Here is a 17,025-nt window from a genome sequence, read left to right on the forward strand (position 1 = left end):
GCGGGTGGGAGCAGGCGCTTGATGGCGCCACGCAGCAGAGCGCGCGCCGCCCGAAAAAAAAAAAAAAAACACACCCATGGCTCGCGACGCGTGGCCGGCATAATCGCGATACCGCCCCGGCCGCGCAGGAGCGAACGAAAAACACGTCCGCACCCCACGACGACCGAGGCCAAACTCCCAACTGCACTGAAAAACAAGCTTTTCAGCCACAACGGCTCAACGGATAGCCATACGAGGGCAGTGGTTGAGCTCGGGCTGGAGAAATTCAGCCCACTTTTTTTCACAAATTTTGTTGCGGAGAAAACGGCCAAGAGTGGCAAAGGGAAAAGGATTGCGGAAAAACCAGACTCCAGAATAGTGCCGAAAGTGTGACTACTGCGCTCCATTGTTCAAGTGAAATATATGGTTGTGAACGAAAATGAACTCTTGAAAAAAAAAAAAAACTGCCAAAATGAAAAAGGATTGTGCAATACTAGCTTTCAATAATGTTCTGAAAACCTGACTACAGTGTGGTATTGTGTGCCTAAACCGTGGCATTGTGTATGTAAATAAAATTAGCCTGTAAATAGGCTTAAAATGACATCGTTGTTGAGTTAGTAGTGAGCAGGTCATTGTAGCACTTCACATGCACTCGCAATAAAGAATTTCCAATTTATTCGCCAAGAAGGGGCCAAATCATCGTCGCTAATTAGTGCGTGTAAGACCGTGACTAGCATCTTCAGTGCTTGAATTTTTGCATTTTGTTTTCCGGGCACAGAAAATTCCTCCGCATCCTTATAGCAAGAAAAAATCGCTGCGCTTCATGAGGAATTTCAACAGAAAGCTTCAATATTGTTGTATTTACTATAACAAAAAGAGTTCCTGGGATGCTTTTATGACATAAGTTTGGTTTATGCTATGAACTTCCCAATGTACATCAAATTCGGGAATAACCTCCCCCTGCGAGTATGAACCTGTACACTTTGATTAGCCAGCCAGTTCCGTTGTCAGTACGTGAGATAATGTTATTTCTTTTCGGCATCACTTCATATCAGACCACGAAACCAAATGCGTCGCGTGCACCGTAACGAATCTCACAACGGGAAATCCAGTCAAGAGGCTCCGCCCCACCTTAACACGCTGAATCAGAAAAAAACATTCATTCAGGGATAGTCACCGTAAAACTGCTACTTATTCATTCGGAATTACCGAAATCAATTAACTTAAGTGTGATTAAACACGAATTCCCGCGCCAGACGGCTGCTACTAGCGCTCGAGCACGCACTGTCAGCCTAGCCGCCGCTCGCCGCTGATGATGCTGATGATGATGATGATGATGATGTAGTGGCTTGACCCTTTGTAACGGGTGGACACCAAAGAGGTGTCCCAGCCGGTATTACAAAAAAAAGAACCGTACACACACACAGGGGGGGGCATGGAAACACAAGAAAGTTATCGGAAAGTTGTTTCACGGCGAGCGCACGGTGCTCCACGCGATTGCACACGCACACGTCAGTTGGCGGGGGGAGCACAGAAACAGAAGAAAGTCATCGACAGAAGAGGTTACACAGTGAACGCACGGTGATCCACACTCGAATACACTCACACACACACTGTTGTCGAAGAGTTTTTTTCACGGGAAACGCATAGTGATGCGAATGCGAACTAGCACACGCACTCAGGTGACGGTCCTATGTGAGCATGTCCGGCCAACTGCCCAACACAGACTGCTGGCCTGAATCAGGCCTGGCGCACAATGGTCCACCACTGAGTCAGTCGCTGTTTGGTGGCCGTAGCCGCAGAGTTCTGCGTCGGGATGTGTCCGGCCTCCCCACCACTCTCACTCGCGTCCAGCTCGTCACCACTTCCATCGGGCGTTTGGGGGAAACCGAGTGCCCGTGGTAGTGTGGCGCCATCAACCGGGGCGGGCCGTAGAGTCGCGCACTGGAGGACAAGGCAGTCTCCTCTTCCGCTCCGCAGAGCCGGCACATGGTGCCCCCAATGGTGTTGTCGAAGCGGCTGCGGTAGACGAGGGTGCGAAGAGCTCCTACCCTCGCTTCGAACAGGAGGCTGCTGCCCACGCTGTTGTCATAGAGGTCGACAGTGGAGATTTCTTGTTTGTGGCGACGGTAGAAGTCGAGGGTGGACTTATGCTCCATACCCCTGCACCACAGAGTGTTCTCCACCTCCATGACTCGCCGGTTGACCTCACGCGACCACTTTCTGTGAGGAAGCCGTACTTCTCCTCCAACTTATGCACTCGTCGCGTCCAATCGGTCCTCATGCAGGTTGCCAAGAGGTACTCGAAGACTCTGCGTTCCCAGCGCGTGCGGGGTAGGAACAGGAGATCGACGGCCACGGTATGCGATCTTGCTGGAGGCTTCCCGGGCTTCAAAACTCGACCAGCCCATGTCTCCCTGTACCGCCTCATTGGCGACCCGGCCATGACAGTGCGTAAAAGTGCCCCTAGCGGCCTGGCGCAAAACGAGACTCGGCGCAAGCGCTCCCACAGAGCGCCGCTGGCTGGGCAGGTCCGAAGTAAAGTTGGTCGTGGTTTTGACCGACTACAGTCATCTGTGCGCTTTGTGAGTCTTTGTTCTTTGCCTTTGTGTAGCTGTCTCTAAAGTGGAATCTGCGCGCCGAAATTTGGCTTCTATTTTAATGCGGTGTAGACTAGCCGGGCGCTAAATGTGTCGGGCCGAAATCGTTCTCTCTGCTGCCGCTGAATGCTGTCTTGATATTGCAGGTTTCATAATTACAGCTTACCCGAGTAAACAAAAGAGGCCACATTGAGCAGTTTCCAGATTACAGTTGTTCTAAAGTGCAAGTGTTTAGCCGGTGTTCTCTCATTTCGAGAAATGCTGTAGTAAATCTATCGTCTGCGAGGGCCTCGCTGGTGACTTCACAAGTCGCGCGCGGTCGACTGCTGGAACGCTGTTCCGAGTGGTAGAGAATTATATATGGCGTTCTCAACGTTTTCATAGAGTTCTAATGTGTGCGAGTGCGTTTTTCTTTCTTGTTTTTTTCGTTTTAGGCTTGAGCTTGTTACGAGGCAAGCGGCGCAGAGATGATGAGCGCCGGGCTTCGGGCGCCAAATGGCCGAGTGCAGGCTTCAGGTAGGGAAAAGGCGACAAAACAAACAATTATAGTGCTGGCCTTCTACAAAGGCTTTATGCGCGGTGTAGCACAAATTTCATTGCGGCGTTTGGCCAACATGCTAGTGTTTGAATGTCGCTCGGGAATTTGGGAACTCTTTTGGGTGTAATTTGTGACTGCAAAAAATAGCGCCCAGTTATTGCCACTAGAGGGAGTACTTTATTTAATAAAGATTAAAACTGCGAGTGAGAAATGGGTATCAGGTATACGTAAGAAGGATAAGAGCGCCCCCCAAAAATTCTGGAATCATTTAAAAGCATTGGGAACAACGACTAAAGAGGTGCAGACTCAGATACAGGACGGGGACGGTAACGTTCTTCTGGGGGACAGCGCATTAAAATACCTACATGGAGTCATAGCAAATACTTTCGGCCAAACACGCGAGATATTGGCTACCCGGACACATGTGGCCAATAAAAGAGCGACAGATAAAAAATTTAATATCGAATTTTTGTACTGGAAAAAGGCAGAACACGGTGTTCCCAAAAGTACGGCAACAGGACCGGATGGTATCCCAATAGAGATTATCAACCATTTGGGACCAGCGGGAAAGACGCACTTGTATAGAGCCATCGAGCGCGCTATAAAATCCGGGAGGATTCCCACGCAATGGCGCGAAAGCAGAATGAGTTTGATTTATAAAGGCAAGGGAGAGAAAGACAAGGCGAGCTCTTACAGGCCGATTAGTCACGTCAGTGCTCTATAGATTAGCTATACAAGCCATCAAAGTCGAGTTGTTGAAGTGGGTGGAAAGTAACGGTACTTTAGGGGAACTGCAAAATGGATTTAGGCTGGGTCGACGCTTAGAAGACAATATTTTCGTAATAACCCAGACCATCGAAATTTCGGCAGCACGGGGCAGACCAACATGGCTACTGTTTCTGGACATAAAGGGAGCATATGACAACGTAGATAGGGGATTGTTGTGGCATACACTGGAAGAAGAGGGGATTGGGTCAGATTTTGTGGGGCTGCTAAGGGCAATATATGAGGATAACAAGGCGCATATTACATGGGAAGGGCGTACAGGCACAGAGCCAAGGGCGCCCGCAGAACTTTTTGCAAGGGGGCATCCATTAGCAGGGGGGGGGGGGGGGGGTACGGTTGAATAGCACCAAAAAGGCGCTATTTGTCGTTACAAAAAGTACAAACAGCGAATTAGAACCAAACTTGGATGATATATGTACATTGGATTTTATTACCGAACAAAGAAATAAAGTTAACAAAAAATGCGAAAAGTTACTGTCACTTTGTAAAGAAGAGTGGCCAGTCTCACTGCGTGAGGAATTCTCGACTCACACCAACTGATCACCAGCACACAGTACAATACATTCACATACATAGAACTGCACTTCGTCAATCTTCCTGCAGACGCCTCGGGTATTTCTGGGCAAACTGCGAGATCACATGTGTGATGAAGTCTGTTGAAATGGCTCAAGCAATAAAGATACTACTCGCCTCCCTGGCTTTCAATGCAGTCCAGGCGTACAAGTGTTTTGAGGGGCTGATTTATAGGTTTTGTTTCGGGGCTTGGGTGTTGCCGACATTTCGCAATTTCGAAGGAAAGGGGTGTACAAGGTGATGTGACGGCACGGGAGGATGTTACACTCTCCCTACTAGGTGTAGCGGTGAAGATAGCTGAAAGTTTGTCCGAAAACTGACGTTCTTGCGGTAAGACTGCATAGATCTAGAGTTTAGGAAAACAAAAACAAAAAAAAACGTCAAACCTTTCAGAATTGTTTGCCATCTTCAATAGCCAGCACAGACAGTCTGTTTCACTGCCTCTGACGGTGCAACGTTGTCCGCAGTCCTGAAGGGCGTTCCATACGGATACGCAAAACCTGAGTGTGCTAATAATTTGAGTTGCGTGGATTGTTGCGCTAGTTGGTTCACGTACATAATTTAAAAAACTTTGCGCTAAAAGACGGGACAAAGGAGAGAACGTCGGTGTCGTTCTCTCCTCTCTTCCGTCCTTCAGGGCAAAATTATTTAATTATGGGCCAACCAAGCTGTGCAGCTTTTTTGTAGTGCAATAAAATATCCGAATTTGTAGAATCCTCGGTCTCCTAATACAAGACAATGGCAAAGCAGATGCCGCCGTCGACAAGATCAAGACCAGCGCGGAGAAGATCCTAGCCATGCTGAGAAGGGTTTCAACTCGAAACAGAGGACTGAAGGAAGACGACGCCCTCAGACTCGTGCAGGCATTCATTACATCCAGGATAACATATTCGGCCCCGTATCTTAATATCAACAAGACGCAAAAAAACACAGTCGATACCATCATCAGAAAGGCCACCAAACAAGCCCTCGGCCTACCCATCTATTCGTCGACCCAGCGCCTTCAAGCCATGGGGGCACACAACACACTCGACGAACTCATAGAAGCCCACCTGTCTAACCAGCGACTCCGCCTGAGCCAGACAAATCATGGCCGCGCGGTGCTGGATAAGATAGGGTGGCGCAAGGAAAGAGCAACAATCAAGAGGTCCATCCCAACTGAATGGATGACGACAATCACCACCAAGCCCTTACCGCAACATGACGCCGGGGAAAAATGATGGCAGGAGAGAAGCCAGAGCTCAGGCGGTTAATGCCAAAATGCAGCGGATTGAGGGAGTCCTATACGTGGATGCGTCCCTCGTCAAGGGCAGCAGCAAAGCAGCAGCGGTGGTAACCGACGGGGAACGGTTGATAAACAGCGCTGCAGTCAACACCAGAGAGTCAGCGACAGCAGAGGAAGTGGCCATAGCCCTGGCGCTCGTCCAACCGGGTGCCAGGGTGGTGGTCACCGACTCCAAAAGAGCATACGGCGGCTACAGGAAAGGGGTGATCTCCTCAGAGGTAGCCGCGATATTAACGAAGAACAGGGCGCCGGAGCGAGCCGTAGAGCTCGTATGGGTGCCTGCCCACACACAGGTAGCCGGCAACGTCATAGCCGACTATCATGCCCGAGCGATGACCCTCCGGGCAGGGCAGGACACCGACACCACCAACCCGGTGCTCACGTACAGAGAGATTACCTCCGATTACAGGGAGGATCGGCGCACCTTCCCCGAGCCGCACCGCACCCTGACCAGGGAACAACAAACAATCATCAGGCGCATTCAGGCGGGTTCACTTACACACCCAGTCCTGATGAAAAAATTCTACCCAGAAACCGAAGAGGACACTTGTCCATTTTGCAGAAATAGCATAGGCACTCTCGCACACATCCTGACGGAGTGCAATTCACTCAAGTCCCCTATCCCCATTCCCTCCACCCTCCACTACCCCACCCCATGAGCGATGGGAGACCTTACGGTCCAGCCCCGCCCTGCCGATCCAGCTCGCGCTGGCGACCAGGGGCCAGGAGCTGCTGGCCGTATATGGGTCCCGAAACCAGGGAACCACCCCGTCCGACGTCTGAGAAGACGCCGTCATTTTATTTGAGCTCAATAAATGTTTTCTACTACTACTACTACTACCAGGGGGGGCAGCTGCACCCCCCTTGCCCCCCCTTCCGGACGCCCATGCACAGAGCCCGTGTACATTCGAAGAGGTTTAAAACAGGGGCGCCCCCTTTCGCCATTGCTGTTCACACTGTATATTAGAGGAATGGAAAGACGATTGGAGGAGAGTGGATTAGGCTTTGACTTGTCGTACCGAAGCAATGGAGAGTTGGTGGAGCAACGGATTCCGGGATTGATGTACGCGGACGATATAGTGTTGCTGGCAGATAATGCGGGACACCTTCAAAAACTGGCCGACATTTGTGGTGATGAGGCAACGTACCTAGGCCTGCATTTTAACCCACAGAAATCTGCAGTCATGGTGTTCAACGAGGAAGCTCATACAGCACCAATAAGAATTCAACAGGAAGCCATACCATTAGTAAATAAGTGTACAAATACTTGGGGATCTGGCTTAATGAAGGAAAAGGCTACCTGAATGCCCATGAAGAACACCTCAAACTGAAAGGGAGACGAAATGCAGCAGTAATGAAACATAGAGCACTTTGGGGTTACAATAAGTACGAGGTAGTGCGAGGCATCTGGAAAGGCGTAATGGTGCCGGCGCTCACGTTCTCTAATGCCGCTTAAAGTCCGATATCCTGTCGGGACTGGAGGTTAACCAAAAGGCAGTCGGTAGATTAGCACTGGGAGCTCACAGTAAGACTACAAATGAGGCAGTACAAGGCGATATGGGTTGGGCTTCATTTGAGGCGAGGGAAGCGCAAAGTAAGATATGTTTTGAGGAACGGCTTAGACATTTAGATGAGAAGAACTGGGCAGCCAGAGTGCACAGGTACGTGTACCTAAAAGTGTGGACACCCAATTGCGGAAGAGGACGCGAAAGCTGGCGACTAATACCTTGACCGCGGCAAATAAACAAGGGGGGGGGGCAGTTAAAAAGCAAGTGAAGGAAACAGAGACGCTCATGTGGAAAGAGTGGATGGAAAAGAAGGCATCGCTGGGAATCTACTAAGCAAGCAAAAAAGAGATCCGGAAAGAGAACTTTTATGACAACAATGAAGGTAGTGCGTTGCTCTTTGAGGCGCGGGCTGGCTGCTTGAGAACTCGAACATACATGAGCAAATATTCGTCCCAGGATGAGACATGTGTTGTATGTGGCAGGGATAAAGAAACAATCGACCACATAGTAATAGGATGCCAAAAGATTCAGCCGGAGAGAATTGGGGGGAAAGTCCTACTTCCTGAGGCACTGGGCTTCGCAATAGATGGAAGCATTAACTGGTCAGCAGTAGGTATTACTAAGCAGCGGCTAGAGTATTGGTGGAAAAAAAGCAGGGAAGTCGATAAAACAACATCCCAGCCAGGGGTAGCGACAGGGCAGAATTAAAAAGAAATCCGAGTTGAGGGACTAAATTTAAATTCAAACTACTAAGATAGGCTAGATGGCGCACGCCGTCACCCCGATTCAAAGGGGAGGCCTTTAATCATCATCATCATCATCTTAGCGGCTGCTGAGCGGCGCCTAGTCACTAGACAGGCATGGATGTCATTTGCAGTGCTGTATTGTTTGGAGGCAAGCCAGTAAGAGCATGTTTGCTACAAAAGTTCGTGCATTAAGGCCTAACTGTCTAACTTAGCCCGTGGCAACTTTTCATTGGCAGTGACTTTCAAAAAGCATGCCCTGTAGTAGCATGAAAAGCAAAATTTAAAAGGTTAAAACTTACAATGGGTGTCACCACTTTCAACGGAGCTTCGAGACTCAAAACTTTCCTTTCCTTATTACAGCCCCAACTGTAACTGGGCATCTCAGTAGAAAAACCGCCAAGCCAACTGCACATGACTCCGACCGACTTCTCTCGGCTCGGGAAGAATTATTGGGCTTGGAGCAGGTGATCAGATACAAGGTCAGAAATATTCCCCGGTTGTGTGACCACATCTCAGCATGCATTGGAGATATTCAGCAAGGAATATCGTGAAACTTGTATGGCTGCGGAAAACTTGTTGCCACTTGTCGTGCCACTTTTTTTTCCCCATGAAGATTTTGTTCTTTTTTGCTCACGTGCATTTGGCTAACTGTACTTATTTGGGTCACCATCTGGCCTATGTAGATATATTCGCTTACCGCAACCCCGGATCCCAACCATGAGGCAGAGATAATTAGAAGGATAAGAATGGGGTGGATTGCATTTGGTAGGCATTCTCAGATAATGAATAGCAGCCAACCATTGTCCCTGAAGAACAAAGTGTATAACAGGTGCATCTTACCGGTACTCACCTATAGGGCAGAAACTTGGAGGATCACTAAACGGGTTCAACTTAAATTGAGGACGGCTCAGCGAGCAATGGAAGGGCAGATGATATGTGTAACATTAAGGGACAAGAGAGCGGGGTGGGTCAGGGAACAAATGCGTGTTAAGGACATATTAGTAGATTTTAAGAAGAAATGGTTGTGTGCAGGGCATGTCATGCAAAGGCAAGATAACTGTTGGTCATTAAGGGTAACAGAGTGGATGGCTAGAGAAGGCAAGCGTGGCAGGGGGTGGCAGAAAGTTAGATGGCCAGGTGAGATCAATAAGTTTGCGGGGATAAATTGGTCGCAGTTAGCGCAGGACGGCATGATTGGAGATCTATGAGAGAGGCCTTTGCCCTGCAGTGGGCGTAGATTGATGATGTTGACGAATTATTTGGGTATCATTTCTGATTTTGATTGTGTACTCACTAAGTAAAGTTTAACTATCATGATAACCTTTTTTTATATACCACCCGGGGCCCTATTCTCGACTGCACAAATTGCCGGCATTTCGCCCATGTTCTTTTGCGTAAGCACGACGTAAGCAATCAGTGACGTGCTGCACCTATACCTATGACTACATGCAGTGTAATTTGACGATTCACTCATAAAGATCGCTCCCAAGGTATCAAATATTGTGCAAGAAGGATATAAAAACACTTGGCATGTACTATAAAAATTAATACGGTAAGCTGAGGCTGACAAGAAAAACACATTTCTGGAGGTCAAATTTGGCGCCAACAGCACAAGGCGATCGAGTAACGTTGATCCAAAAGCGAGCGAAAGGCGGATGTCGAGCTAAAGAATATCACACAATTTTTTTACCGTATCTATTTATTTCTTTCAATCGCTTTTATTGACATAGCTGGGCTCTCTGCTTCAATGCAAGCTTTGTTGCGTTATCACCTTCCCTGCCGCCACCGCCGCCACGCCATCGTCTGCTGCTATGTTACAAGTTTATGGCGTGATCCCAGAAAAAGACGGCCGCGACCATCGCTTCTATGACACATAAGAGCAGCGAAGCGCTACGCCTGATAACCGCGGAGCGCACCGATGTCGCCGATTCACTCATTCGTCAAGCTCGACTGCAATCAGCGCTGTAATGAACTAAATAGTCACTTTTCATTGTTATTTTTCTCTTGAGTTTGATCATGTGACCCAACAGCTTACTAGGACAAGTATGGACAAATGCCATGCATTGGGTTCTCTTTGTCATGGAGAGGCTTGTACTGCCCTCTTATGTTGCGGTTACGCCAAACAAATAATTTGTATTTCATTGCCAAACATAAAAGCAAAATACTGCATGTTATTTGTGTGTTCCATGATCGCTGACTTGGAAGCAGTTGAAACTATAATTTGTCTCGGTAGGAAACATGCTTTAAACAGCGCGCATGCGAAACTGCGCCCGCTGCAAATTGCCGCAAATTTCGCGGCGCCGTAAGACCTGACGTTCAGGAACGGTGGACGAGCACTACTGCGCATGCGCCAACTAGACATAAAAAAACAAAGAAAGCGATTTTTTTTTGCCGGATGTGACGTCATAGTTTAAAAAATGGCAGCTGCTGCGCGGTCATTTCGCTGCGCTCTTCTCGTCGTGATTTTTGCCTGCCGTTGCAGCGGTGCATAGGTGTTTGGCTTAAGATTGTGGTGAAGGTGCTCTCGAAGAACTTCTGGAGAGCACTTACGGTGGTGTGCAGCGTGTGATCGGGACGCTGAGTGTGTGCGACTGCCTAATTTTCGCGTAGTAGGTTGCGACGGTGACTTCGGGCGCTCTGCATCAGTTCTGCCGCCTCGATTTACGACAGTGATGAGTGCGTTCCCGTCGAACTTCTGCACTGTGTTTTATTAGAGCGCCGTGTTGAGGCCGCTGGGCGTTTCGCCGCCTACGTGCCGTGGCGAGAGGCAGCAACGCCGGTCAGACGAGGGCACTGGGATGGCGCATGACCACTCCCATCGTAACCAAGCTAGCCACTGCAAACGTAGACCACTTCTACGTAGACCGCAGGGCTGTGTTTTTGTCCCAGTACAACGGAGTTAACCTGTGCGAAGGTATAATTGTGTGTTCGGAGTCGTGAGGCAGGCAGGTAATGTTCACCATTGCGAAGGTGTAGTAACTACCATAATCTGTTTGCTAATCACTTTGTTGGTCTGAAACCTTAAGCCAGCTGATAATAGAACATGCAGCCCGGTGGGAGGTAGGGCTGCGCACAGGACAAAGGTTTTTTTTTGTTGTTCTTACCGGCTGTAGGAACCTTAATAATACACATCCAGGCCTCAAGTAGTGAATGAGAAAATATTAACTAGTTGCACTTAGCCCTGGTGCCAAGCATTTTTTTTTCGTGGGCCCTCTCAAGTTACTGTTTTTTAAAATTACCCCTTCTAAGGCACGTTCAAGCTGGTATAATGCCATGCATTCAACAGATGCTGGACAGTTCACCCAATATGTCCTTGATGTGTGCTGTCACATGCCGAAGAACAATATTGTACTTCAGTTGGTACTTTTAGGAACAGATCTTATGATGAGCAATGCTTTCAAGTTCATTTCTTCTGTGTTTAGCGTGACTGAGGACTTGCCTGCAGCAATCTTACCGCAAATAAGTTATTGCTTGTCGAACAGCACAAAAGTACCACTACAACTTAAAACTGAAATTAGTCGGGGATGAGGTTTTGCTTGTCAGTTTTCTCTCTCCCGCAGTGATGGCAATGGAAGCTGAGTAGTGGCGTTGCTGGGTAAACTTGCACCCGAGGCCCAGAAAATTTGTCTCCACCTCACATATACAAAACAATTAATAATAAAACTAGTGTTATTGTTATTATTGATAATATTAATGTCTTATATTGTTAGCATATGAAGGCTGGTTCACACTTGCGACTGGAGCTACCAAAAGCGATTTCTGTCATTCTTGTCACTCGGCATTGCTCTCATCGCGCAACAAGAGCAATTGGTCTCGACAAATTTTGTCTTTCATTTGGATACCAATGTAAAAAACTTTTTACACCTACTTAATGCATGGGCTTCGAAACGTCAATGCAAGCATGCATAATATGCGACATGCAATGCGAAATGAAGCCACAGGATACTTGATGTGTAGTTATTTATAAAGAACTGGCAATATATTAGAAAAGTAAGCAGCAAGATAAGAAGCCGTGTGTTATTTAGGCAATAATAGCTACATGAGCTTGGTTTAGATAACCCCAGACGACGACCCTGGTGCAGATCTTGATACACAACATCGACCTTTTCTGTGGATTAGGCATCGATAAAAATCCTAACAGTAAGGGGCATCATGGTGTGTCACTCGTGAGCACGAAAACACCATTAGCACAGTGCTCCGACTCCTGCGCCAAATGCGCCAATTTGCGCAAAATGAGGTATCCTGCGCCATCCTGATAAAAAACCACCATTTTGCAAGCAAGTGCAACAAAAGTGCGCCAAAATTTGTGTCGCGCAAATCGCGTGCAGCCTGTTACAAGCACTACTTCACAGTGGTCTCTAGACGTGTATAACTAATTCGGTTTGATAACGGTAAAAACTTTCCTTCTTGCTGTAGTTTCCAATGGTTCGTGCTATAAACGATAGGCAGTTTTAGGTAGCGTTTATTGCCGGCCCTCTCCACTCCGAGAGCCAGTGGGAGCGCCGTTCCGCGGCATGCGTGACGCGCTCGGCTGCAAGCTCCCGCTTCGCTTGTTGGGCTCGCGGTGTGGACCACCGCAAGTAAATCGGGCCGTGAAAAATGGCCAGGCTATGTAAAGCACGAACCTCATGGAGCGTTTTCTGCTCGCGAAAACGCGCCGCGCACGCCACAGGCGCGCTGACGCTGCCGCGTAACCACCCGCACGCTGCGCGAGGCTCGGCAACATGGCGGCGGCTTTGGCCGCGAAGTGGTGTGGGGAGCTCGAGCAACCACCTTTAAGCGCTCTCTAAAATACCGCTAAAGGCACACACGAAGTTGATGATGATGATAGTTGGGTTTTATTGGCGCAAGGCCGACTATGGGCAAAGAGCGCCAAAAAGACACACACGAAGTTGCTTGTGCGGTAAAGGAGCTTATAATGTGGGCGAAATCGGTACTATAAAACATAAACCGCGTGGCTAGTGAAAGCGTCCATGCAATACCTGCCGGGGTGGTCAGCCTAAACACCTCCGGCGGAGCCAGCCAGCCGTGAGCCCGTGACCGGGCTGTCTCGAGCGCTTCATAACCGCCGCCATGAGGCGCGCGCCTCCCCATTGGCGCAAGTCGCCAGGCTCCTCCCACTGCCGCGCCCGACGCGCGTCATTTGCTGAGCGAGTCAGAAGCTGCAGCGTGCGTGGAATCGTCAACGCGGGCGTGAAAAAATCGCACAAGCAACCCCGACGCGTATGAATCGCATGCAAAAACGCTAGATGCGCATGCCTCGTGCGCATTTCCAGCTAGCATGGGGACATGCGCACGAGGACTGATAGCAAGCGCCTGCATCTAATCAAATGAAAAAGTAAAACACGAGGGCTTGCCTCAACAATTAATAAACTAGAAAAGAGGCGCGGGAGACGCGTTGTTTTTTTGTTACGCAGGTTATTCTTGGGCTATTGGAAGAGCCGACTGAATTGTGAAAGCTATTTTTAATGCATGTTCGAGCCTGCCAACTATGAAGCGTTTTCAGTGGCTCCTGGAAAAAGTCTTCCCCTTGTAAGGTCAAGAGGACCATTATTCTTCAGCTGTGCCGTCCATTTGTGATTGCATGTGTGAAAAGCACCTTGAAGCACCTTCCATGGTGACCTACACATCAATTACTGGACAATACTGGTCAATTTTTAGTGTTGAGAGATGCTTTGGACGCATCTAGCAGTTGATGTTTAGTTGCTCCAAGGTGCTCCAAAACTGGCATTTAGGTGCTCCAAATTGCTCCAAAATTAATAATTTGCTGATACGAAAATTGCTCCAAATCACCGTTCATCAGTGGCACCACTGTTAGCAGCCGAGAAAGGAGTGGCCAAGAGCTACTTGCGGCAGCACAGGGTGTAATGCGCCAAACCAAAGTAGGGTGGGGGAAAAGTGAAGGCTGATATGCAGCAGTGCGAGAGTACCACAATCTTACAGTCGATACCAAGCGAATGGATGCCTGCAAGAGCAATGGAGGTGTGAGAGAGTCTCGGGCCTCGTCAGAAAACGACACTATAAGGAGGTCACCAGAGGCGTTCGGAAAGCTTTGCAGCCCGCTGTGCCGACTAAATCATGCAGACGTCCCGCGGGCCTGGAGGAGGGTGGCCAGCAATGATAGGGCAGTTTAAAGGCAACACATGCAAGACAAATAGTCGCTTCATTCGCATCAATTTTCCTGTGTCTAGGAACACACCTTGAACAAATTATGCTTGAAGGACCACAGGCGGAGCCTGGTGAAAGAAGGCTGGGGGAGAAATAGAAGTTGTCCCAGCAAATAAACAACAGCCGGAAAAAAAGCTATTTCCAAGTATTGCGCAGGAAAAGTGGTATACAATGTGAAAGAAACGGCCGCCCCAAAAATTCTGAAAAACCGCCTGCGCCTGCCCGTTTGTAACTAAAGGCAGCCTCTGTGGCAGCATGCAACTGCTGGAAATTTCTTTAATTGAGAATTTCAGTACGTTTGAAATAGATACATTGTCGGGTCTCTTTATTTCTATGGTTATGTGATTACTGAGAATGGAAGCAGATAGAAAGGGAGCATTTAGCGGGGAAAGAGACGACTGGCCGTACATGAGTTGTCTAAGCGGCCAGTGCACGGCTAGTCGTGTGGATGTTTGTCTGCGACAATGTTGTCGTTTCCTTTCGTACGTTGTGAAAAGATTCCACCACACATTTGCAAATACGTTAATTGACATTGGCATCTTGGGAAAAGAACACAGTATAAAGTATAAAATGTGAGGTTCGGGCTTTCCAGTGAAGCAGCCACCAGCCAATGGAGGAAATCTGAATCGAAGGACGTTACGAAGCGATAAAGAAAGAACTCTTGAGTAAAATATCAGATTCGTACGGGCCCGAGTGTATCAGCGCCACACGCTGGCTCACAACCGTTCGGTCGCGCTCATCCCGATGTGTTGGTGACGATTTCATTGACGTCGTTGTATAGTCGACTAGCTCAAGACAGATCCTAGATGAAACAACCTTTTCCCAGTAGCTGAGGAAATAATATCGCCCTCTCCAACCAAAAGTAATAACCAAGAACAAGACGTTTGGGACCCATCTCGATTCCCTCTTCCTTCAGGGGTGACTGGGGTCGCGTTGTAGCGCCGGTCACTCACAAAGCGCCTCGCTGTGGAGCGCGGTGCCCGCATGTACACAAGTGGGAGGGTTCGGAGGGAAAGATTTGTGTTCTTTGCATCTTTTCCTCCAGTTGGCTACGCTTCTGGAGCGTTTCACCGAAGCCTCTTTTGCGGTCTGATGTTTTGCAGTACTGGACGACGGTTTTGCAGCCGGACGTCGTCGTTGTGCTGCCTGAGTCGTTCCAGTAGAATTTTCCTCCCCAATGCATGGGGAGGGGCACTCAGCTCAAAAATCGTGTATACGACACCGGGCGTCATGTCCTTTGTCGCAAAGGCTTCAACATTTTTTTTCTAGTAATGTTCACAAAGCACTCAGCAGAACGCTTTCACTAACACAGAAACTGCCCCTCACTCCCACCTCAATTATCGTGGGGTCTCCCGACCATATACCGGAATGGGAGCGCTCAGCGGATCGAATGCCTAATGATGGAAAGTGGGTGACGTACCTGGTGTTTATCTTTTTGTTATGCACTTAATTCGTTGTCCTGTCCTTTTTTTTTCTCACCCTCCACCTTGAAAGATGAACCTACCAGAGCAAAATATTTAGGTCATCAGCTTCAAATATTAGAACTCCTTGGGACGGCCACACGAAAACCATGATAAAATGGAAAGCAGATGAACACACGGCTATCCACTTTATTTATGTGCGCAACGCAGATACTTATTTATATTGCTCTTAACTTACAGGGGAATGAAATAAAAAAAACATAGATTTACCTGATTAAAAGTTAGGTAAATAAAATAAATGCCTACATAACTGTTCTATTTCTTGCATAATTTGTTCGGCAAGCTACTCGTCCGTTGTTCTTTTAGGTTAATTACACGGGGCCACATGGGATACGCCCCTTCCATATAATGCCATCTTCGTACAATTGCCACGTGCTGGCTGCGTCACTGGGCACGATGAAGGAAAGTCAACGACATAAAAAATATGAGCTATCAACACCTGATATCAGATCCTTCGCGATTGCTTAAATCGCAAATTGGTTGGTTAGTGCAAGCACTGAAGGAGTCTGTGCAACCAAGGGGAAATCGCGACAACCCATTTGGCTCGCCTAATGTTGGACAACTGAGCTCCCACCCCTCCTCTTCCATTTGCGCCCCTCCTCCCAACACAGGCTTAATTTGTACAGTTAGCTGCCCCGCACCAACCTTCATTGCATGTTTCACACTTACTTTCATTTCGTTTTAATTATCAGTCCCCGCTTCCTCAAGATACAATCTTCCCCATATTTTTTTTTCAGGTCATTTTCACCTTGGTTTCCTTCTGAAAATATGACAACTGGACCGGGGTAGATGGTCTCCGACGCGTCACTGCGAAGACTCCAGAAAATGCTAAACATTCACCATGACCCATACACAACACCTCATGAGCGTAAAAAAAGCCACATAAATAACCGCCGAGGACACATGACCCAAGTCTCATAGGCTTGGATGCCTCCCCCTTCACTCCTCTTCCCTACTGATCTCGTCCGCCGCCCTAACAGTGGTCCTGGACGTGATGAAGGGGCTCTGTTAGGCCCCTGTCATCCCATTGAAAAGCAAGCTCGCTCGCTACACCCCTCCGTGCGTCGCAGTCGTATACCGACACATCCCCTCTCCAGGAATCGTTCCTTGTTCGCCTCCGCTCACCCTGCAGCCAATTAACTCCTCAAGCCACACCCATCCTCCACTACCGCGACATTCCTGGATGCCAAAATTCTCCTCGCATTCTTCCATTGTACCAGGAAACAAATTTGAATAGACTGGTGGGGACGTAAATTGAACAGGCCAAAGCTGTGGTCTCGTTACAGTTGCCTTCCAGTTTTTGACGTCAGCATTACACATTGTAGGGGCACAAGTGGCTCCCCCCCCCTTTACCGAGGGGC

General features: G+C 48.5%; 1 protein-coding gene across 4 annotated transcripts in view; it reads left to right on the forward strand.

Moving 5' to 3' along the window:
- Positions 1-2,984: 2,984 nt before the first annotated feature.
- The window catches only part of LOC144140443 (uncharacterized), a 253,062-nt gene continuing 239,021 nt past the window's right edge, over positions 2,985-17,025 (forward strand). For all 4 annotated transcript variants that reach the window (XM_077672299.1, XM_077672301.1, XM_077672300.1 and 1 more), the window contains exons 1-2: positions 2,985-3,095; positions 8,376-8,494. In XM_077672299.1, coding sequence (XP_077528425.1) covers positions 3,047-3,095; positions 8,376-8,494 — 168 coding nt within the window. In that variant the 5' untranslated portion in view covers positions 2,985-3,046. The remainder of the gene's footprint in view (positions 3,096-8,375; positions 8,495-17,025) is intronic.

The sequence above is a fragment of the Haemaphysalis longicornis genome, unplaced genomic scaffold (assembly GCF_048455015.1).
Source record: "Haemaphysalis longicornis isolate Haplotype H1 unplaced genomic scaffold, Haemaphysalis longicornis Haplotype H1 scaffold_1, whole genome shotgun sequence".
Taxonomy (NCBI): Eukaryota; Metazoa; Arthropoda; class Arachnida; order Ixodida; family Ixodidae; genus Haemaphysalis; species Haemaphysalis longicornis.